We start from the raw sequence: 23,748 nt of genomic DNA, 5'->3' as shown, positions 1-23,748 counted from the left end.
CCAGGCGTCCCTAGACTTCTCTTTAATCTGGTCTGGAATCTTTCACATTTCATAATTTACAGATCTCTCATCTGTTAGTTTTGTTACAGCTAATATTTTTTTTTCCATTGCAGATATTTTCTTTTCTTTTAATCAGTATTTCCTTCAGAATGCGGTCAGTGAAAGTAGATAAATTCAGATCAATCGATTTGAGGAGTTGAGTTTAGATTTTATATAAACACAATTTTGTGTAGTTCGTTCTAGCTACATAGCAATTAAATCTTCTAACCACTTTTAAAGGAAAGGGAAAGGGGCACTTGGGTGCCTCAGTTGAATGTACGACTCTTGATTTCAGCTCAGGTGATGATCTCAGGGTTGTGAGAACGAGCCCTTATGTCAGCTCTGCACTGAGCGTGGATCTTGCTTAAGATTCTGTCTCTCCTTCTGTCCCTCTGTTCCTCTCCCCTCACTTGCTCTCAGTGCAAGAGAGCGAGAAGGGAAAAGACAATGGAAGGAGACTTATTAAATATCTTATATGATAAAGACCAGTTCAGGAAGCTTTAGGAGAGTAATTTTTTTAAAACCACAACACTTCTGAGGAGGTTTATAGACCCTTCTACCTTACCTGACAGAGAAACTTAACCAGATCTCTGAAGCTGTGTTAACACTGGAGCCCTGAAAACTTATTCAATGTGTATTATTCCTCTGATAATCTTTTTATCTTTAAAGATGGTCAACAAAGTAAGAAAATAACAGGGAATCTGCTTCCTAAACCAAAAGTTCACAGAACACATCTTGAGGGGAGTTATAAGTACTGTAGTAACTAACAACTAGTTAGATTTCTTTTGAATGTTGTCATGATTATTTAATTCTTATCAGATAACCTACTGAAATTCAGAATTAGGATATGGTATAGTTTAAGTTCTGCCTTCCATCTTCACTCAGTCAGCTGTGTAATTTTCTTTTAAACTTATACACCATGTAGTTATCAATCCTTAGTTACACACAAAAATATTAATACTAAATGATATCAGGGATTTTTCTACTTTTTTAAACTTTTTTTTATTGAAGTATAGTTGACATACAATGTTACATTAGTTTTAGGTCTACAGCATAGTGACTGGACAGTTCTATACATTACTTATTGTTCACCATGATAAGTGGAATCACCATCTGTCACCATTAAACATTATTACAGTATGTTGACTATATTCCCTATGCTGTACTTTTCATTCCGATGACTTATTTTAAGAAGCTTGTACTTCTTAGAGATTTTTCTACTTAGTCTAAATAGTATACTAAGGATGGTTTAACAAATACAGAATTTATCTTGTTGAAAACAGATTCACGGGCGCCTGGGTGGCTCAGTTGGTTAAGCGACTGCCTTCGGCTCAGGTCATGATCCTGGAGTCCCAGATCGAGTCCCACATCGGGCTCCCTGCTCAGCAGGGAGTCTGCTTCTCCCTCTGACCCTCCCCCCTCTCATGTGCTCTCTGTCTCTCTCATTCTCTCTGTCTCAAATAAATAAATAAAATCTTTAAAAAAAAAAAAAAACAGATGCACATTTTTGCTTTTGGCAGCATTTGCATGTCTGTGCTTTTGGTGTCAGGAAATTCCTTATTAGTGGTTTAGAATTTAATTTGGGGGATTGATTATGTGTTTTTCTTGGATTCATTAAAAAGTAGTGGAAACCTATTAAGATTTTAACACAATTGATAAAAGCAATAAGTTATTTTTAAATTCAGAAAAAATATAGCCACAGTGGAACATATAGCGTATTGAAAAGGAAGTAAAGCATAAAATTTGTATTGAAATTGTCTTATTTTCAGATATTAAATGATTTTAACTTTAATACATGTCATTTAAATTTAAATATTTTCTTGAAATTTAGGAAGACATGAAACAGAAACAGAGGGAGAGCTACCCAAAAGTTAAAAGACACGCTATTGCCGGCCATATTGTTAAGTTCCTAGAAAGATAATTATTTACAGTAGCAAGTATGGCAGTCAGATAGACTTGCAAATTGTAAAACTATAACACAATAACTGTTTAGTAAGCAGAGTAGGAAAAAGAACCTATAAATACAATAAAAATACTTAGTAATAACTTCATCAAGATGTCTTTGGACCTTTTTTTAAGTGTTTGCTGTTGGTTTGTTTTTTTTTAATGTTTTCTGCACACGACTACCTTATTTTAAATATGGCACATCTGTCTAAATTAATTTATAGCCTAAACACAATTCCTACTTAGCAGAATGATGCAAAGTTCACCTACACCAAATAATAAAATGTATTGTAAAATTGTATTGTAAACATTTAATTTATTCTAATATGAGCACTGATACATATATATAGTGGAACATAATATAGTCCAGAAATACTGGAGAGAGTAATGACTTCTTAATAAAAAGTACAGTCAATTGTTATTCATTTGGGGAAGGGTACAAAATACTATTGAATATCATTGATTAGATTAAGTCAGTTATTTCATGGCTTAAAATCAGTGACCATATTTTATTTAATGTCATGCTCTGACTGACCCATGGTGTGGTAGGAGTCTAGACACTTAGGTTCTAATTCTAATTTAACTATTAAGTGTGTCCTTGGATAAATTACTCTATCTTCCCAGTGGGTTTCTTTTTTTTTCCTAGCATGAAAATGAAACAACTAGATGAGCAGAAATGATCTTTTTTTATGAACATATCTACATTCAGGATAGTGGATTTTAAAATCTTCTTTAAAAGTAGAGCAGTCATATTTAACAAAGATTTTCTTCTTAAATGAATGTTGGTATCTTTCATGAAACCAAGTTAACGTCCTTTAAAATATTTTCTCTCAAAGGGATTTTTAGCTAATCAGATGAGAGCTGAAAACTTGAAGGATGCATCTGTATTACCTGATTTGTGCCTGAGTCATGCAAATCAGTTGATGATTATGTTGCAGAATCATAGAAAACTGTTGGATATTAAACAGAAGTGTACCACTGCCAAACAGGAACTAGCAAATAACCTACATGTCAGACTGAAGTAAGTGATTCTCTTACATCTAATTTTGGATGTTTTGAAGTGATTTTTTTAAATTTCTGCCAAGTAATGGAGTAATTTTTCTCTTGGCATTATATTGAAATACTTGATTGGTTGATTAATTTGGGATTAGATTATTCTTATAGAGTTTGTGTGTCTCAATTTCATTCTGTAGGTGGTGTTGCTTTGTAATGCTTCATGCTGATCAAGATGGAGAGAAATTGCAAGCTTTGCTCCGCCTCGTAATAGAACTGTTAGAGAGAGTCAAAATTGTTGAAGCTCTTAGTACAGTTCCTCAGATGTACTGCATAGCTGTTGTTGAGGTTGTAAGGAGAAAAATGTTCATAAAACACTACAGGGAGGTATGCAAGTTGAATTCTCTTTTCATTGTGTATGAGCCTTAATGAATTGGTGTGTGATATTAATGTAAGCTTTCCTCCTCTTAGTGGGTTGGTGCTTTAGTCAAAGATGGAAAGCGATTATATGAAGCTGAAAAGTCAAAAAGGGAATCCTTTGGGAAATTATTTAGTAAGTGTTCTTTACTAATTTATTTTTAATGAAAAATGCTGTTTTTATTTGTAGATAAGAATGTGTTACTATATAGCATGTATGTGATAGTAGTTACCATTGAAATCTGGAGAAACATTCCTTTTAAGGTCTGTAGAGTTGAATCCATTGTTAAAATTTAAATATGAAGAATTGTTCATTTGTTTTTCAAAAACCAGAGATTTTTTTTTCCCCCTGAAATATAAAGTTACAAAATAACCATATTGTTAATTTCTTTACACAGGAAAGTCCTTTTTAAGAAATCGTCTGTTTAGGGGATTGGACTCCTGGCCCCCATCCTTTTGTGTATGTATTAATTTTCTAACCATGACTAAATTTTGTATGTGTTCAAACCTCATTTCAGAAGTAGAGATATTTTCAGAAACATATAGAATTTCTTTTTATCAACATAAAAATGTTTTTGGTTTTAAAAGCGAGTTGTCATGAAACTTTATTAAAGAATATTCATAGTTTTTGATCAGGAGTTTTCATAACGCAGGAGGATAAGCCATATTACACTGTTAAGCTGTTGATTGGTAGGAGTAGATTTTCTTATTATTTTATCTTCGTCCTTCACCCTCCTCTCATTCTCTTTATCTTTCTCCTCCCTCATTTTCTCCCCCTCCCTGTCCTTTCTTTTCCTTCTGTCCTCTCCCCTTTTCATTTTCTTCACCACCACCACCACCACCACCACCCTCATTTTATTCATGTGTTTACAAATCAGAATAGGGTGACTCTTCAGGTGGCCTTCATTGAAACCCTGAAAAATAAGTGTGTGTTTTTAAATCAGGATTACTGGGCGCCTGGGTGGCTCAGTTGGTTAAGCGACTGCCTTTGGCTCGGGTCATGATCCTGGAGTCCCGGGATCGAGTCCCGCATCGGGCTCCCTGCTCAGCGGGGAGTCTGCTTCTCCCTCTGACCCTCCCCCCTCTCATGTGCTCTCTCTCATTCTCTCTGTCTCAAATAAATAAATAAAATCTTTAAAATAAATAAATAAATAAATAAATAAATAAATAAATAAATAAATAAATCAGGATTACTGGGGACCATTCATTTTATTTTGTGAAAAAAATGATTCCACAGGTCAGAGAAGTTTCGGAAATGCTGCAGGTTTTGTTTGTTTTCTCTTCAGATGCACTGTTTAGCTATTAAACATTTTTTTGTACTGCAGGATTTCTTAGGCCTTAAATGTATGTATTTTTTAATATCTAAGAATGAGTAATGTAATAGGGTTTCCCACACTCATTTATCTAGGACCTCTGTTTAATGAAGAGCATCTTTGACATCTCTAAATCTGCTTAGGTAATGATTGAAACAACCGGAGTTACTTTAAAAGTTGTATTTCTTGGCAATATTATAAAGAAATGGTAGGACTTACCAGGTAATTTTTTTTAAGAAGCTGAAATTGACTAAGTTATTTTGAAAAGAATGGAAAGATCAAGTGAAAGGCAAGGAAGGACATGTTACATAGGAAAAAACCTTTTACCATATTAAAACAACAAGGCATTCTAATAAATGATAGGAATAGACATAGAGCTAAGGCTAGAGAGATCTTCATGGTCATGTTATAAGTAAAACAAAAATTTGGGAATAGCTTATGTGCTGGTGAAACAAATGGGTTCCTTTAATGTTGACAGGATACTACCCCAGTTTTAAAAAGATGATGAGAAAGGGAGGAACAGCCACATCAGTTGATCACCAACAGCTATGGTTCTCAGTCATTTACGACTCAGAAAAATAGTATAACATGTTGGTCATTGAGTAGTTCTTCATTTTTATTTTATTCTATTTCTTAAATGTCAGTAGGTGATTTGTAGCATTTTTGCTTCTTTGTTGTATTGAAGTTAATCATAGTGAAAAATTACAAATTTGTACCCTATGTTTTTTGGTAATTTTTTTATCTTTTTATTTTATTTTTGGGGGGGGTACAGACACAGAAGCCTCGAAAGTTTGACTGTGAACTTCCAGATATTTCATTAAAAGATTTACAGTTTCTTCAGTCATTTTGTCCTTCAGAAGTTCAGCCACTCCTCAGGTAAATATCATTAGTATTTTTAACTTTAGTTATCATCTTAAAATGTTTTCATTATTTTGGAGCTATAGAAAGTAGCACCGATAGTCTCAGGAGATGCCAGCATATAGAAATATTTTATGATAGACTGACTTTCCTATGCTGCTTTAGGAAATTTCTAGGGAATATGCAATGATCAGAAAATGAAGATAAAGGAAATTAGTGCCTTACATGTAATTAATTTTTTTCTAGTAATTACTCTATACTTTTTGTATACTGTGGGAGAGTTTTTTTTTTTTCCAGTGCAAAAATTATTATACTCAACATAAACAGCATTTTTAGAAAAATATGAGATACAATCAATATCTAATCATTAGACATCTATGTTAAATTTTCATGCAATAATTTTAAAATACTATACAGGATGAATTAAAATCAAAACTTAGAAATTTTGAGTGTATTGCATCTGTTAATGAAAACTAATCATATATTTTCAACAAAGGGAAAAATAATGTCTGTGGAAAAAGAATTATTAAAATATTAAAAATACTTATTAAATAACTTCAAATAATGTAGTCTGAACTCAAAACCAAAACAAAACAAATCTGGTTTTCTAAATTTGTGTTGTAAATTAGACAATATTTAAAATTTTGTTACCAATATTGTTTGAAATATTGAAATGTTATGCATATTTGCTGAATAATCACAAAGATGCTTTCCTCAACTCAAAATTACATGTGTATATACTTGTATATTCTTCTAACATGTTTATATTGCCTTATCACACTTTAACACTCATTGCTATCTTGAGTTTATTTTGTGGTAATGACTAACATGGGCTGATGTTCCCTGCACCATTTTAATTTTTTTACTGATATAAAATCGAACTGCCATGAGATACAAAATTTGGATAATTTTAAATATGCTATTTTGCTATTAATATATATCATTATTCCACACAATTCATTACTCCTTCATATGCATTATTGGAACTTTAAAAAATAATTTTATAAGTTGAATTTTAAATAATTTTTTTGCATCTTTTTTATTGTTATGTTAATCCCCATACATGACATCATTATTTTTAGATGTAGTGTTCCATGATTCATTGTTTGTGCATAACACCCTGTGCTCCATGCAGAACGTGCCCTTCTCAATACCCATCACCAGGCTAACCCATCCTCCCACCCCCCTCCCCTCTAGAACCCTCAGTTTGTTTTTCAGAGTCCATCATCTCTCATGGTTCGTCTACCCCTCCGATTTCCCCCCCTTCATTCTTCCCTTCCTGCTATCTTCTTCTTCTTTTTTTTTTTTCTTAACATACATTGCATTATTTTTTTCAGAGGTACAGATCTGAGATTCAACAGTCTTGCACAATTCACAGTGCTTACCAGAGCACATACCCTCCCCAGCGTCTATCACCCAGTCACCCCATCCCTCCCACCTCACCCCCCACTCCAGCAACCCTCAGTTTGTTTCTTGAGATTAAGAATTCCTCATATCAGTGAGGTCATATGATACATGTCTTTCTCTGTTTGACTTATTTCGCTCAGCATAATACCCCCCAGTTCCATCCACATCGTTGCAAATGGCAAGATCTCATTCCTTTTGATGGCTGCATAATATTCCATTGTATATATATACCACATCTTCTTTATCCATTCATCTGTCGATGGACATCTTGGCTCTTTCCACAGTTTGGCTATTGTGGACATTGCTGCTATAAACATCAGGGTGCATGTACCCTTTTGGATCCCTACTTTTGTATCTTTGGGGTAAATACCCAGTAGTGCAATTGCTGGATCATATGGTAGCTCTATTTTCAACTTTTTGAGGAACCTCCATACTGTTTTCCAGAGTGGCTGCACCAGCTTGCATTCTGTGGGAGAGTTTTAATTCATTACTTTAATGATTATGTCTTAGGACTCTTAAGCTATTTCTGGTGTTGTTTGAAAGGGGATGATAGTACTGTCTGGTTTTTTTGATGTAGATCGAAATATTTGGTTGTAGGTATCCATTTTCTCATTATGAAATTACAAATCTAATTTGATTGCATTCTGTTTCAGGGTCCCCTTACTTTGTGATTTTGAACCTCTACACCAGCATGTACTTGCTCTACATAATTTGGTAAAAGCAGCACAAAGTTTGGATGAAATGTCACAGACCATTACAGATCTACTGAGTGAACAAAAGGCAAATTAAGTTCTTTCAAGTGGTTTGTTTCATTAGTGTAAAATGTTGCTGCAGCTCTGTAAGCCTATCCCTCTTTTTTCCAGGCATCCATGAGTCAGACTTCGCCACCGTCGGCTTCCTCACCACGGATAGAAAGTGCAACAGGAATTGCAACTACTACCTCACCGAGAACTCCTCCTTCACTCACTGTTCAGGATCCCTTATGTCCTGCAGTATGTCCCTTAGAAGAGTTATCTCCAGATAGCATCGATGCACATACATTTGATTTTGAAACTATCCCCCATCCAAACATAGAACAGACTATTCACCAAGTTTCATTAGACTTGGATTCATTAGCAGAAAGTCCTGAATCAGATTTTATGTCTGCTGTAAATGAGTTTGTAATAGAAGAAAATTTGTCATCTCCTAATCCTATAAGTGATCCACAGAGTCCAGAAATGATGGTGGAATCACTTTATTCATCTGTTATCAATGCAATAGACAGTAGACGGATGCAGGATACAAATGTATGCGGTAAAGAGGATTTAGGAGATCATGCTTCTCTGAATGTCCAATTGGAAAAATGTCGAGTTGTTGCCCAAGACTCGCACTTCAGCATACAAACCATCAAGGAAGACCTTTGCCACTTCAGAACATTTGTACAGAAAGAACAGTGTGACTTCTCAAATTCTTTAAAATGTACAGCATTAGAAATAAGAAACATTATTGAAAAAGTAAAACATTCTCTGGAAATAACACTAAATGAGAAACATCAAAAAGAACTGCAGTCTTTAAAAAGTGAATATGAAGGCAAACTTGATGCACTAATAAAGGAAAGTGAAGAAAATGAAAACAAAATTAAAAAGCTGAAAGGAGACTTGGTATGCCTTGAGGAGGTTTTACAAAATAAAGATAATGAATTTGCTTTGGTTAAACATGAAAAAGAAGCTGTCATCTGCTTACAAAATGAAAAGGATCAGAAGTTGTTAGAAATGGAAAATATAATGCACACTCAAAATTGTGAAATTAATGAACTGAAACAATCACGAGAGATAGTGTTAGAAGACTTAAAGAAGCTCCATGTTGAAAATGATGAGAAGATGCAGTTGCTGCGGACAGAACTTCATTGCTTAGAGCAAAGTCATCTAAAGGAGCTAGAGGATGCTCTGCATGTCAGGCACACACAGGAGTTTGAGAAAGTTATGACAGACCATAAAGTGTCTTTGGAGAAACTAAAAAAGGAAAATCAACAACGAATCGATCAGATACAAGAGTTTCATGCCACAGTTATCCAGGAAAAAGAACAACAGCTACAGGAATTAAAACTCAAGTTTTCAGATTTGTCAGACATGAGATGTAAGTTAGAGGTTGAACTTGCATTGAAGGAAGCAGAAACTGATGAAATAAAACTTTTGCTGGAAGAAAGCAGAGCCCAGCAGAAGGAAACCTTAAAATCTCTCCTTGAACAAGAGACAGAAAATTTGAGAGTAGAGATAAGTAAACTAAACCAAAAGATTCAGGATAATAATGAAAACTATCAGGTGGGCTTGGCAGAGCTAAGAACTTTAATGACAATTGAAAAAGATCAGTGCATTTCAGAGTTAATTAGTAGACATGAAGAAGAATCTGATATGCTTAAAGCTGAATTAAACAAAGTAATGTCATTGCATCACCAAGCATTTGAAATAGAAAGAAAGCTGAAAGGAGAAATAGCTGAACTGCAGAGTAAATTGGATGCAGAATTGAGTGCTCTTGAAAAACAAAAAGATGAAAAACTCACCCAACAGGAAGAGAAGTACGAAGCTATTATCCAGAAACTTGAGAAAGACAAAGAGAAACTTGTCATGAGCCAGGAACAAGACAGAGAACAGTTAATTCAGAAGCTTAATTGTGAAAAAGAGGAAGCTATTCAGACTGCCCTAACAGAGTTTAAATTGGAGAGAGAAGCTGTTGAGAAAGAGTTACTAGAAAAAGTTAAACATCTTGAGAATCAAATAGCAAAAAGGTAAGAATTACTTTAAAATTTAAAATTAAAATATTGGTGATTCAAATTTTAATTGTTTATGTAATCACAGTACCTTGATTTACTTATCTTAGGCCAATATAGTAATTGAGATATTTTTATAAAGTAAAGTCTTTTACTTTATTTATAGTCAGTGTTTCTTTCAAACATTTAAAAAAATAACAGACTACATAAGCTCATTAGTGGCTTTTAAAAATGGATGAATATCTTGGATTTCCAAGAAATGATTTTTTGAAAATTTCAAATGTTTTCCAGGGCTTCTTCCTTTTTTAATTCATTAAGTTCCTTCTTTTGGTTTATTTGAATTTTTTACCTAATTTCTTCTGTTGAAAATTACTTTTTACCATTCTTTTTAAATTGCATATGTATGAAAGATAACAGTTTCATCTGTGCTCACTTATTAAAGAGTAAATTCTAAATTGGGGCTAAATGTTTCATCACTGTTATTTCCTTGATGTTACAGTTTCAGTTATTCCCTCTGTGGTTCAAAAGATAATGTCTTTAAATTCCAGGTTTTATACAGTGGTGGGGTTTTTTTTCTTTTTTTGTATTTTTAATATTTTGACTGTCTGATGTTACTACCTTTTGATCAGTATTTCTGCTCTTTAAACTTCATTCAGGTGTTTTATGGCCTAATGAACAACTTCTAGAACATTATCAGTTAGTTCTGTCATTAGTTCTTCTGAGTGAATATATTTATAGTTTGTATACCTTATATATTTTAACCTATTTCCTGCCTTTATCACTTTTACAATCTCTTGTGATAGACTTTCTGCTGGTGATATTCATATATTGGTATTCAGGTAAACCTCCTGCTCTGTTTTGAAAACAGGAACTCTTTATGTATTCTGAGGGGATTGGAGGGTTTAATACAGGAATTAGGGCCTGCACAAATGTTTACAGAGCTGGGGGAGCTAAGGTCAAGGGAATGACTGCTAAAACTCCGGAAAACTCTGGGTGAAAGATCAGGAAAATAGATGCTGAGGTAACCACAGAAGCTGAGAGTTATTCATGGCTCCCTGGAAAATTGCTGTAGCAATCAAGAATCTCTTCAAAGCCCCAGTAATGTGGCTCAGTCTGCAACACAAAATGGGTAGTTCTCAGTTACTTGACAGGAAGCTCCTGTGAAATTTCATCTGGATGCACCTAGCTTTGGAGAGTAAGTCTGGACTGCTTTTCTGCTTTCCAGATCTTGTGCATATTCTTTTTATTGGCAAACTTGCAGTTGAAGGGGATTCTGGGAAATACACATCTCTGCAGTATAGTGCAGATGAGATTCTAGAAGAGGGATGAAAGCGATGGCTGGATGATGACAGTCCAGCACTGTATACACTCCATTTCCGACTCGGGTCCTTTGTGTCTCTTTTACCCATATTGAACTCCCAAATAAAGACACTTAAAATGTCATGTTTCTGTTGGACATGATTCAGCTTCTGTCTCATATCTTCTCAGATAGGCTCACCCGCTTCCAAAGGTGAGACTCAAACTTATGTCATTGTAGCCATCCTAGAATTCTGTTCGTTTATCTTTCTGTACATACACAATCTCTCTTTGATATTTTGTAGGCTAAATACTGAAATACAGGGTTAATTACAATTGTCACAACGCTTATTACATACTAAGATACCGAGAGAAGGGGATAAAGATAAAAAATTCATCCATATGTATAGGCTTAATTGTGGTAGTCTTTATTTCTATAACTAGTCTCATAACCCTAGTAGGTATTTACGGCTTCCTTCTATTTTTTACCTTAGACATTACCTCAGCTGATTTTACTTGACCTGAAGAGACTGCCAATAATGATTCCTCCTGTAATACAGTTGCTGTAGTTTCTCATTTGACTGTTTATCAGTGGACATGGCAGTGCCAAGAGACACCCTAGAAAAGCTTCTGACTTCCAGGCATATTCCTCTGCTTTACTGTGTAGGAACAACTGTTTCTCATTGATAAGTTATATCAGTACATACTGCAGCTTCCTTCTTTGTGTGTTGATTCAGTGCTGTGATGAGCCCTAGGTATCCCTGTGGTAGCTTAAGCTTCCAGGTGAGTGGGACCCTCGTTGTATCTCCTGGTAAAGGAATTCTTTTGGGGGGGTACCAAACTGGCACAGCCTAAAGTTGTAAGGATGAGAAGCAAAATTTTTGCTGTTGGCACATTGAAATAATAGTTATTCCAATTTTGTTTTCCAAATTTTTATTTAAATTCTAGTTAACATATGTGTTACTCCAATTTTTATCATTGGTTCTCCAACCTATATAGTCCAACTGTGGGAGAATTAGTTTCACATAGTAGTATTTGGTTCAGGACATGTACTGCATTCTTTACCCTAGCCATTCAGAATGACAGGGTGCCTGAGTGGCTCAGTCGGTTAAGTGTCCAACTCTTGATCTCAGCTCAGGTCTTGATCTTAGGATCTTGAGTTCAAGCGCCATATTGGGCTCCACACTGGTCATGGAACCCATCTGGTACTGTAATGAGTTTTTAGTACATTGATCCACGGTTTTATCAAACTAGCTGTTTAATGATTGGCATATGTGGTAAAATATGTGATTTCCATGGGCACGAGGCTATGGCTACATATCTTTCACTGTACAATGAAATTCCATGTTCAGAAGCAATTATAGTAGAATATAGCAGTGAATAAGCCTTTTTATATGTTCAGAAATGGTGGTTTTTGCAGAAATACTGTGGGCATGGAAAGTAATTCTATATGGAGAATAATAGACTGTTCTTGTGAAGATAGATTACTGTTCTTTTTATGACAGAAGCGGTCCAGTGTAATCAGCATGCCACCAAGTAGCTGGCATGGTCTCCCAAAGGAGCACTGCAATATCAGGGGGGCTCACTGCTAGTTACTAAATGTATAGAAATCCATATTGCTGAGCCCATATGTAACCTCACTTCCTGCCTGTATAGACTGTTGTTCATCAGCCTTTTGAATAGGACTGATTGATACAGAATGTTCAGGTTGCCCATCTGATTATTAAGAGGTTCCTCACAGTCAGACATAATATACTTAGAGAACTGACATGTCCTCATACTTAATATCCTGCACATTTTAAGAGGCTGGTCCTTATTTCTTTTCCAGAAATCTTCCCACCAGATTTCAGTCTAGTTTCTTCGAAGTCCCTCACTATCCAGCCAAGCCCTTGGCTGGCCAGTTGCTGTGAATCACTGTAAATCTTTGCCCCTGACCATTTCTCCTACTCGGTAACTTCAGGTACACTGCTTAACATATTGCCACTGGGAAGATTTCCCTTCACTGTTGTTCTTTAGAGCCACTCCTCAGTGGGGCTCTAATACCTCAACCGTACTTTTGAATAGTGTCAGTATATTTTGCAGAATCATGATGAAACCAGGCCTCCCACTTTTTTTCATTCATAGTCAATGTCAGAGTCCTGATGGAGAGAAAGGAGGCAATGTAGCAGGAGAAAGCACCTTGGGAACCTGAATCTCTTGATCTGTTTGTACCATACTTGTGCCATATTTTCTTGGATCTCGTGTATGCCACATCTAACTTGTGATGGAATATTGCTGTGTATACCCAACTTTATGGTTTCATGACTTAGACAACATTCACTTTATGATGGGCAGCTCAGGACACACAGTAACTTGGGGGACCATGGTCAGTCTTTCAATCGCTACAGACCCAGTAGCAAGCCATAACTACTTTACAACAGAAAAATAGTTATGCACTTCAGAATTCCAAGGTTCTCAACTGTGATTCTCCTATAGGACTTGTCAGAAGTTCTGTACAGTATTCATTTCTGCTACAGACACTTCAGGCATCTTCTTGGAAGTGTGGCTCAAGGGGCAGAGCAACTTGCATGTTGCTCTGGAACTTACACAGAACAGAGAGTTAGTTCGTAAATGAGTCAGAGCAGCAATCCCAAATGTACTATATATATTGCCTCCAAAATTCAGAGATGCTCACCTATAAGCAGCTTGTCCCTTGACATCTCATATGACTGGACCACTGGATACTTAGAAATTTCACTGTGCTGACAAGCTCCTGAATTTTCATGGTCTTTATTGCTCATCCTCTGGCATTCCTATGTCTTGCCCTGGTAGCTGAGGTAGTTGCTGCTTCCTATTTACTTGGCCTAAGGAGCATAAATGCCATAAATATATTGGGTTAATATGATATCTTTTTCCCCTTTTCCCCACCCCTCTCATGGATTAGTATTGATATCTTGAGGAATAGCAAGAAGACCAGTTTTTAACAGAACTAGAGAACTGGTATAATCCAGATATAAGACATTGGAAGTGTGTTGCTGTTGTTGTAGGTAAAATCTAACTGCTGCTTGTGGTCTGTACTAGAGGTTGACAAACTGGCCTCTGGGAATCCAGCTTCCCACTTGTTTTTGTAAATACAGCTCTATTGGAATACACAGATGCCCTTTCCTTTACCTATTTGTTGCCTGTGGTTGCTTTTGGAAGAAATGAGTAGGTATGACAGATCATCTCACTAACATGTTTACTCTTTTTCCCTTTACAAAAGGTTTGTCAGCCTCTAGTATATATTATGAAGAGGGAAGAAATCACTAAGTCACTAGCTCCATGTCAGGCAGTAGTGGCCTTGTTGATTTACTCCAGCAAAGAGGTCCTATGTGAAATAACAGTTTTCTTGGAGTCACTACCTGATTAAATTTATGAGAATCCATTATTTTTGTATGTTTTCTACAGGACACATACTTAAGTTGAATAAGAATGTTACAAAAATCGCCCTTACATCATATGAAATGAGAGACTGTTTTAGAGATTTTGCTTGGCTTTTTTTTACCATAATAGTTCCTCATTCCATGAGTAAGGGAACCAACAAGGAGTCGCTAACAGTTGCTTTTATGTGTATTCCACTAGAGATTCTGGATGTAAGGATGGACCCAAACTCCATTTATCACTTGGCTATTAGTAATCTCCTAGTGGACCACAGTGGCATTAGAGCCCCCCTCAGAGCCAGTATTCATTTGTCCCCCAAAGGTTGGTTAATTACTTTCCCAGAATACATACTAAACCTGAGAAGTGGACACAGGTCTCTATGCTAAAGACTATAAAGGAGACAAGATTATAAAATTCAGCATTGTAGTTGGTGACTGACTCAGATCTTGGGATTAGGTGAGGGGTGGTGATTCTCCTTATTTAAATTAGCTTTCTGAGCACTAAATATTGAGTTTTTAAAAAACAATTTAAAAAAGTTTTAATAATCCTTTATCATCCTGTTCTGTTATGGCCCTGTGGACAGCCAGTGCCAAAGATTTATCTGGGTCAGACCTGATTGCTGCTCTGGCTCTGCTCCCTGTAATAATACCACATCATGTCGCTGGTTAAGTGCCACTAATTGGCCTCTACCACTCCAGAATCCTGTCATTCCCATTAAATTCATTGAATTTCAGTGATTTCATCTCTCTGCTATCCCTGTTTTGCACAGTACCATTACAGAGCTTTTTTTTTAATTAACATATAATGTATTATTTGTTTCAGGGGTGCAGGTCTGAGATTCATCAGTCTTACACAATACACAGCTCTCACCACAACACATACCCTCCCCAGTGTCTGTCACCCAGCCACCCCATCCCTCCCACCCACCACCACTATAGCAACCCTCAGTTTGTTTGCTGAGATTAAGAGTCTCTTATGGTTATAACTCCCTCTCTGGTTTCGTCTTGTTTCGTTTTTTTCCTCTTCCCCTATGATCCTCTGCCTTGTTTCTCAAATTCCACATATCAGTGAGATCATATGATAATTGTCTTTCTCTGATTGACTTACTTAGTTTACCATAATACCCTCTAGTTCCATCCACGTCATTGCAAATGGCAAGATTTCTTTTTTTTTTTTGATGGCTGCATAATATTCCATTGTGTATATATATCTACCACATCTTCTTTATCCATTCATCTGTTGATGGACATTTGGGCTCTTTCCATAGTTTGGCTATTGTGGACATTGCTGGTATAAACATCGGGATGTAGGTGCCCCTTCGGATTACTACATTTGTTTTTTGGGGGTTTTTTTTTTTGGTTTTTTTAAAGATTATTTATTTATTTATTTGACAGAGACACAGTGAGAGGGGGAACACAAGCAGGGAGAGTGGGAGAGGGAGAAGCAGGCCTCCCATGGAGTAGGGAGCCCGATGAAGGGCTCGATCCCAGGACCCTGGGACCATGACCTGAGTCAAAGGCAGACGCTTAACGACTAAGCCACCCAGGCGACCCGGATTACTACATTTGTATCTTTGGGGTAAATAACCCAGTAGTGCAGTTGCTGGGTCATAGGGTAGCTCTATTTTCAATTATTTGAGGAACCTCCATATTGTTTCCAGAGTGGCTGCACCAGCTTGCATTCCCACCAACAGTGTAGGAGGGTTCCCCTTTCTCCACATCCTCGCCAACATCTGTCGTTTCATGACTTGTTAATTTTAGCCATTCTGACTGGTGTGAAGTGGTTTTGATTTATATTTCCCCGATGCCAAGTAATGTGGAGCACTTTTTCATGTGTCTGTTGGCCATTTGGATATCTTTGCAGAAATGTCTGTTCATGTCTTCTGCCCATTTCTTGATTGGATCATTTGTTCTTTGGGTGTTGAGTTTGATAATTTATAGATTTTTGGATACTAGCCCTTTATCTGATATGTCATTTGTGAATATCTTCTCCCATTCTGTCAGTTGTCTTTTGGTTTTGTTGACTGTTTCGTTTTCCACGCAAAAGCTTTTTATCTTGATGAAGTCCCAATAGTTCATTTTTGCCCTTGCTTCCCTCGCCTTTGGCGACGTGTCTAGGAAGAAATTGCTGCAGCTGTGGTTGAAGAGGTTGCTGCCTGTGTTCTCAAGGATTTTGATGGATTTCTGTCTCACATTTAGGTCTTTCATCCATTTGGGGTCTGTTTTTGTGTATGGTCTAAGGAAATGGTTGTTTTCATTCTTGTGCATGTGGCTGTCCAGTTTTCCCAACACCATTTGTTTAAGAGACTTTTTTCCGTTGGATGTTCTTTCCTGCTTTGTTGAAGATTAGTTGACCTTAGAGTTGAGGGTCCATTTCTGAGTTCTCTATTCTGTTCCATTGATCTATGTGTCTGTTTTTGTGCCAGTACCATGCTGTCTTGATGATGACACTTTGTAATAGAGCTTGAAGTCCGGAATTGTGATGCCACCAGCTTTGGTTTTCTTTTTCAACGTTCCTCTGGCTATTCGGGATCTTTTCTGGTTCCATACAAATTTTAGGATTATTTGCTCCATTTCTTTGAAAAAAGTGGATGGTATTTTGATGGGGATTGCATTGAATGTATAGATTGCTCTAGGTAGTATAGACATTTTCACAGTATTTGTTCTTCCAGTCCATGAGCATGGAACGTTTTTCCATTTCTTTGTGTCTCCCTCAATTTCATTCATGAGTATTCTATAATTTTCTGAGTACAGATTCTTTGCCTCTTTGGTTAGATTTATTCCTAGGTATCTTATGGTTTTTGGTGCAATTGTAAATGGGATTGACTCCTTAATTTCTCTTTCTTCTGTATTGTTGGTGTATAGAAATGCAGCTGATTTCTGTGCATTGATTTTATATCCTGCCACGTTACTGAATTCCTGTATGAGTTCTAGGAATTTTGGGGTGGACTCTTTTGGGTTTTCCACATAAAGTATTATATTATCTGCAAAGAGTAAGAATTTGACTTCATTAAATTCATTGAATTTCAGTGATTTCATCTCCCTCTGCTATCCCTTTCCTGCAGAGTACCACTATAGAGCTTTTTGAAGTTGAATTTCTTAAAGCCTTGTTGAAGGGCAATATCTCTGGACCCTCCCAGGATATAAATAGTAAATCTCTTCCACTATGCCTATCACCATTATTCTTTGGATGCATTCCTCAAGACCAAGGATCAGTAAATGTGTTCTTTAAGAACTATTTTCTAAAATGAAAATAAGTGAGAAGAGTGCCATTTGTTTTATATATTTGCATATCTCTTTAATGTTTGGCTTAATGGATTCTCATATCTGCTTCTACATCAAATCTATTGCAGTATCTTTTGATTAATGTATGATAAAAATACAGTCTTTAACTTACGTGTAATTGGAAAAGAGGAGTATTTCAATAACCTTTTCAGATACTTGTGGACATTTCCTTGATACTAAATCAAAATCCAACGAATTATAATTTCTTAAACATTAGTTTCAGGATAGAATATGAAGCTATCAAATGGATTTTTTTCATGCTGTTTATGCTAATATCTATTGAACTGCCTTGCACTTTGAGTGGCTATTTTACTCATGCATAATTTTGTAGCACAATGAATTGTCCATATGAAAAACACTGGTTCACTGAGTTATGCAGATCTTGTAAATACTGATTTATTTTATTGAAAAAAAAATCAGTTGTGTTAGTATACCTACCAATTTTATGAGAAAGATCTTAAGTACTGGAAGGCTCTCAAGTTCATAGTGGCAGGTACAAGATTTTTTTTTCTCTTTGGTTTTTTGGTTTTTGTTTTTAAATAATTTCTGTGCCCAAAGTGGGGCTCGAACTCATGACCCTGAAATCAAGAATCACATGCTCTACCGACTGTGTCAGCCAGGCGCCTCAAGGTTTCTAAAATTTTAATTTATTTTTAGAGAATCACATTTTACCATTGGTAACAAATTCTGTCAGTTGTTAATTGAAGTAACAAGCTCACATTGGTCATTTTTGAGAAAATGTCTGTTGAAAACCCAAATCTAAATAACCAGAGATTGTCGTTTTTCAAATAGAAATAGTAGAGCATGAAAAATGTAGCTAATTCAGCACACAACAAAGCAATTATACAAGTAGTTTTCCGAGAGACAGACATAGTTCTGTAAGTGGCTGAAGTGCTTTATATGTACTCATTTCATCACACTGAATACTAAAAAGGTGCATACTCAGTGGTCAGGATTCAGTAATAATAATTCTTACTATATCATGGATATTGCAAAATCTGCCTTTTTCTTTTCCACTTTGAGTGCGTTGGTATAAAGAAACAATGACTAAAAGTACGGTTTGGCACTATCGTCTTTAATTTGTTAAGGTGTCAGCGATTTTATCATATGTGCAAATGTCAACAAGGTATAAGAGACAAATATCATCTTATGAAAATAGTTTTGATATTACTGATCCCTTGAAAGTGTTTCTAGTCAAAGTTCTGTGGATCACACTTTGAGAATCATTGATACAGAGATTGGTTGGCAAACTTTGTGTAAAGGGCCACATTGTAAATATATTAGGCTTTGAGGGTGATATGGTTTCTATCCATGTTACTCAACTAGCCAGAGAGAAGTGAGACAGTATAAATGAATGGGTGTGGCTGTGTTGCAGTAAAACTTTACACAAACAGATAAAGGCTGGATCTGGCCTGCAGGCCATTGTTTGCCTGCGTGTGGTCTAGAATATCTCATCTTTGCATCTTATTTTCTTTTGACATTGGCCATTAGATCCAGGTTTCAGGCAATAAATCTAGCAAACTGTTAACATTGAATCTAGAGTCTCTGATTATTGTATCCATACAGATAATACTGGCCCAAGTTACCATTATGTTTGCCTTTTCTAACTCCTATTGGATCTATCCCCATACGTATTTCCTATATTGCTACCAAAACAAATGGAAAATTTTGCAGTTGCAACTCCTTCTTGGTTAGATTTTCATCTCCCCTGGGATCTGGGGATTTGAAAGTAGAGATGAGTCTGGAATTAAATAGTATGGGAGCCAGTTGAGAAGGATCAACTTGTTGAGATGGGAACCTCAGTCAAGGTGACACTAATCTTTTCAGATGAGGGAGTAAAGGCTGCTGCTGCTGGCAAGGAAGGCTTGGTGGGATTGGTAGGGACAGCTGTGGCATTTCTAAAACCTTGCCACCTTTAGTCACCTGATGCACATACTATAGGTATCAGCTGTTCTGCCATAGAATGCCCTAATCTGCCAGAGTTCCATTTTACACTGACAGGTCATCACTGCCTTCAGATCGAAACAGATCAGAGAATCAATTCCAGATTCCTGTCTTTATGCTTTTTTTCCCCAAGGATCATATTTGTATCTGTCAGTATTGAATTTAGAAAACAGAATCTCTTTTAAATCTTTCAGGATTAAAGGGTTTAATATTAGAATTAGAACTTATATGAATTTGGGGAGACCTAAGGGAGGGACGTGGTAAACGAGTTGCTGCCCAAGACCTGGAAATCTGTAGGTTCAAAGCCATCTGAAGCACCAAAAGTGTGTGGCTAGTCAAAATTGCTACAGTTTCTTGGAGACGTCTACCAATTGTCTGCTGTGGCACCAGTGCAGGTAGTTCACTTGGAAACCCCTCATGAACTTAACAGCCCACATAGCTGGTCGTAGCCACTTCTACAGAATGACAAACTCTCTTTCTCTTAGCCTTCCAGATCTTGTGTGGGTATCTTTCATTGGCAAACTTGAACTCAGAACTTATTGGGAAGGGGGTTCTGGGCAACATAGTTCTAGGCTTCTCTGTCATGCAGAAGAAACAGTTGAAAAAGAATGAGGAAATCTTTGAGAAGAAATGATGCTGAGGTGATGACATGGTCCAGCACACCTCCCTGCTTTCCACTGCTTGCTTGGCTGCGCATATGCCAGAAGCAGCATGGAGAGACCAACTACATGGGAGAAGCATCAGCGAGATATAAATAAGAGTATTAATTGTATCTGTAATGTTAAAGAACTCCCACAAGTCAGTGAGGAAAAGGCAGGGTATTCATTAGAAAAACGGACAGAGGATATGAACAGCCAGATCAATGAAGAAGTACAAATAGCCAGTATGTGAATAGCTTTTCAGTCTATCTAGGATTAAGGAAATGCAAAATTAAAGTAAAATACATTTTTTTCCTATATATCTGGGAAAATTTTAATCAGTAATATACGTTACTTTTAGTAGGGGAAGGGGCTTTCTCATACTCCTGTGTACAAAGAAAATGAGTGCAGAGAATGTGTGTGTGTGTGTGTGTGTGTGTGTGTGTCTGTGTCTGTGTCTGTGTTGTTTGCAAATGTACCTACTACACTGTTCATAGCTGTGCCTCCAGGGAGTAGTTGATGTAGATCTGGGTGAGTACAGGAGAAGCATTTCAGTTTTATAATTTTAATCTCAAAAACATTTAAAAAACCCACAATAAACAATATATTGTTTACTAGGCCCAAATCTAATATAGTTAATGATAAGAGATAGTTCAAGCATCATGACAGTCTAGTTTGTATCCAGCGCAGATTTTCTAGTTCCTAGAAATGTTGGGTATAATAGAATCTTTGGCTAGCATACACTAATTTATTAATGGTGGGGTAGCCTATCAACCAGAAATGATTTATTTCAGGTTCTGTGTAAGAGTATAGAAATTTCCAACTGACAACAAATGTGTTTGCTTCCTTCAGTTCTAATTTCCAGGCCGTTTTAGGGTATTAATAATATAAGACAGGATTATGTAAGTTTAGATTGGGGGGAGCAACCTGTATTGATAAATTTCTTAGGTTTCTATGCCAGCATTGCTAGATCAAATAGTATTCTTTTTTTTTTTTTTATTTATTTGAGACAGAGAGAACGAGAGAGAGAGCGCACATGAGAAGGGGGAGGGTCAGAGGCAGAAGCAGGCTCCCTGCCGAGCAGGGAGCCCGATGCGGGACTCGATCCCGGGACTCCAGGATCATGACCTGAGCCGAAGGCAGTTGCTTAACCAACTGAGCCACCCAGGCGCCCTCAAATAGTATTCTTAATTATGAAATACTGTAACCTTTTCCTCATGCCTTCCCTCCCACTCAGCACACACCTATCTCCTTAGTCCCCAAAGAAAGTGTGGCCATGGTGCTATAAGAAACAAAACTTACTCTAGCTGTTACTATTTCATTGCTAGGGTTAATTCCCCCTGATGACAGAGTCATTTGAGGTCATAGAGTAGTATAAAATACAACAGAATGATGTGGCTAACAGTTCCCTGGAACCTTTTCTAATGGGATCCTCAAACAGTGTGACATAGCATATATAACCACAAGAAACCCCTGTCCCCAACACAGTATGATTGATTGTTCTTTGTGTCTTAAGCTCTCCTTTATTTGCTTTTGCCACCAAAAGTCTTTTACCCTATGAGTCAGCATATACCTAATCACTTAATGTGCTCATTCTGGGTATTTGGTTCAATGTTTTTTTGTTTGTTTTTTTAAGATTTTACTTATTTGAGAGAGAGCACATGAGAGGAGGGAGGGTTAGAGAGAGAAGCAGACTCCCTGCTGAGCAGGGAACCCGATGCGGGACTTGATGCCGGGACCCCAGGATCATGACCTGAGCCGAAGGCAGTTACTTAATATTCTGGGTATTTGGAATGATAGTGTATTTACAAAGAGGCAATGATGTCTGCACATTCTTGTGTGCCTAGAACTATCTTCTCCCCTACCTGCCTCATCCTAGCACAGCACTGACACTTGAAGTAAAAGTAACACTTCCCCAGGGTGCACCAGGCAACCCAAAGTTACAAGACACCTAGAAATTATAAATACTACCCATTGTTGTGCATAACACACACACACAAAAACAGGATTCTTAGCATCGTTTCTCATGCTGAAACCTTCTCTCCTTCTTACTTTGTTACTGTGCTCCATTATTCTTACCAACATCCTCACAGCAGTCTTTTACAAACCTAAATTTGTATTCTGTCATTCTCTCTAGACAAAGTTCTTTAATGACTTTATGCTGTACTGCTAATAAAATCCAAAATGTTTTCTGTTCATGAAATGACTCCCCCCCCCCCCCCGCCCCCTTCTCTAACTTCATTCCTCACTGTGGTCACCTTGCTTACTTGCCTGAAACCTGGCTTTTTGTTTTTCCCGTAACAGTTCACCTATCCTGTAACTGTAGGGATAATTCTTCAAAGTATATCTCTTACTTGCCAAAGGTAGACATTAGCCAAATAGTATTGAAGAAAACCTAATACCTAAACCCTGCCTATACCAATTTTAATCCTTAACACTTTGTTAGTATGTTGAGTCCATATTTATATTCTAGTTCCTGAGTAACACTTTGATTTATGTAGCTTGTCAGGTTTCCATCTGTGCTATAATTTTTACCTTCTATACTCCTCTCCTCTAGCCCTACAGGAAAAACTTTGAAAACAGATCTTTTACCTTATACTTTCTACTGCATAAGGGATTAGGAGCTTCCCCAGTTGAAATCTTTCTGTAAACTAAGAAGTCTCAGACTTTGGTAGAGGTAATATGTCTCTAACTTCATATTTCATGTTTGGCCATTTAAAACCATCCCTTAGAAGAAAATGGGCAGCAAATTGATAAGAATTACTAGATTTTATCAGTAAATTTGGAAGACTGAATAAAAGAATCACAGTAATTCTTTGTATGATTATCAATTGCTATAATATTAATAGTATGATAATTTTATAGATTATGAAATTACATCAGGAATAAAATCCACATTGACTAGAAAATGCCTCTTTGATTCCAAGGGGCACCTGGGTGGCTCAGGGGGTCGAGTGTCTGGTTGAGCATCGGACTCCTGATTTCAGCTCAGGTCATAATGTCAGGCTCGTGGGATGCAGCCCTGCATCAGGCTCCACCCTCAGCGCAGAGTCTGCTTGTCCGTCTCCCTGTGCTCCTTCCCCCACTTTAAAATTTACTTTAAAATAAGTAAATTTTAAAAATCTTCAGTATGCCTCCTGATTTCAAAAACATTAAAGTGTGATTTAAAATTGTGTAAATGTACATTTAAAGCAGTCAGTTGACTTAATCACTAAAACAGTTTGGGAATATTTGCTAACATGGCAACCTCATTCCCGTGGTTTAACATATTTATAACTCCTTTAGTGGAATTAATTATCTAATTCATGGGCAAACTTTTTTGATGTAAAAGGTTATTAGGTTGAAAGCAGATAAAATTAACTTCTATATCAGAAATTACAATACTTATTACTTGTGTTTTTGCTATTTCTCCTTGCCTTGTCCTCTTCTCTTACCTCTGGTGCTTTGTCAGCAACCCCTTAGGGGGTAGC

At 36.7% G+C, this 23,748-nt stretch overlaps 1 protein-coding gene across 4 annotated transcripts in view; it reads left to right on the top strand.

Moving 5' to 3' along the window:
• Nucleotides 1-23,748, top strand: part of RB1CC1 (RB1 inducible coiled-coil 1) — a 94,376-nt gene that overhangs the window by 47,426 nt on the left and 23,202 nt on the right. For all 4 annotated transcript variants that reach the window (XM_021688576.2, XM_021688574.1, XM_044914629.1 and 1 more), the window contains exons 9-15: nt 2,820-3,004; nt 3,177-3,363; nt 3,448-3,529; nt 3,792-3,853; nt 5,479-5,582; nt 7,625-7,751; nt 7,835-9,735. In XM_021688576.2, the coding sequence (XP_021544251.1) occupies nt 2,820-3,004; nt 3,177-3,363; nt 3,448-3,529; nt 3,792-3,853; nt 5,479-5,582; nt 7,625-7,751; nt 7,835-9,735 (2,648 nt within the window). The remainder of the gene's footprint in view (nt 1-2,819; nt 3,005-3,176; nt 3,364-3,447; nt 3,530-3,791; nt 3,854-5,478; nt 5,583-7,624; nt 7,752-7,834; nt 9,736-23,748) is intronic.

The sequence above is a fragment of the Neomonachus schauinslandi genome, chromosome 4 (assembly GCF_002201575.2).
Source record: "Neomonachus schauinslandi chromosome 4, ASM220157v2, whole genome shotgun sequence".
Classification (NCBI taxonomy): domain Eukaryota; kingdom Metazoa; phylum Chordata; class Mammalia; order Carnivora; family Phocidae; genus Neomonachus; species Neomonachus schauinslandi.
Note: the sequence above shows the minus strand (reverse complement) of the source record. Positions and strands in the feature narration are given on the sequence as shown.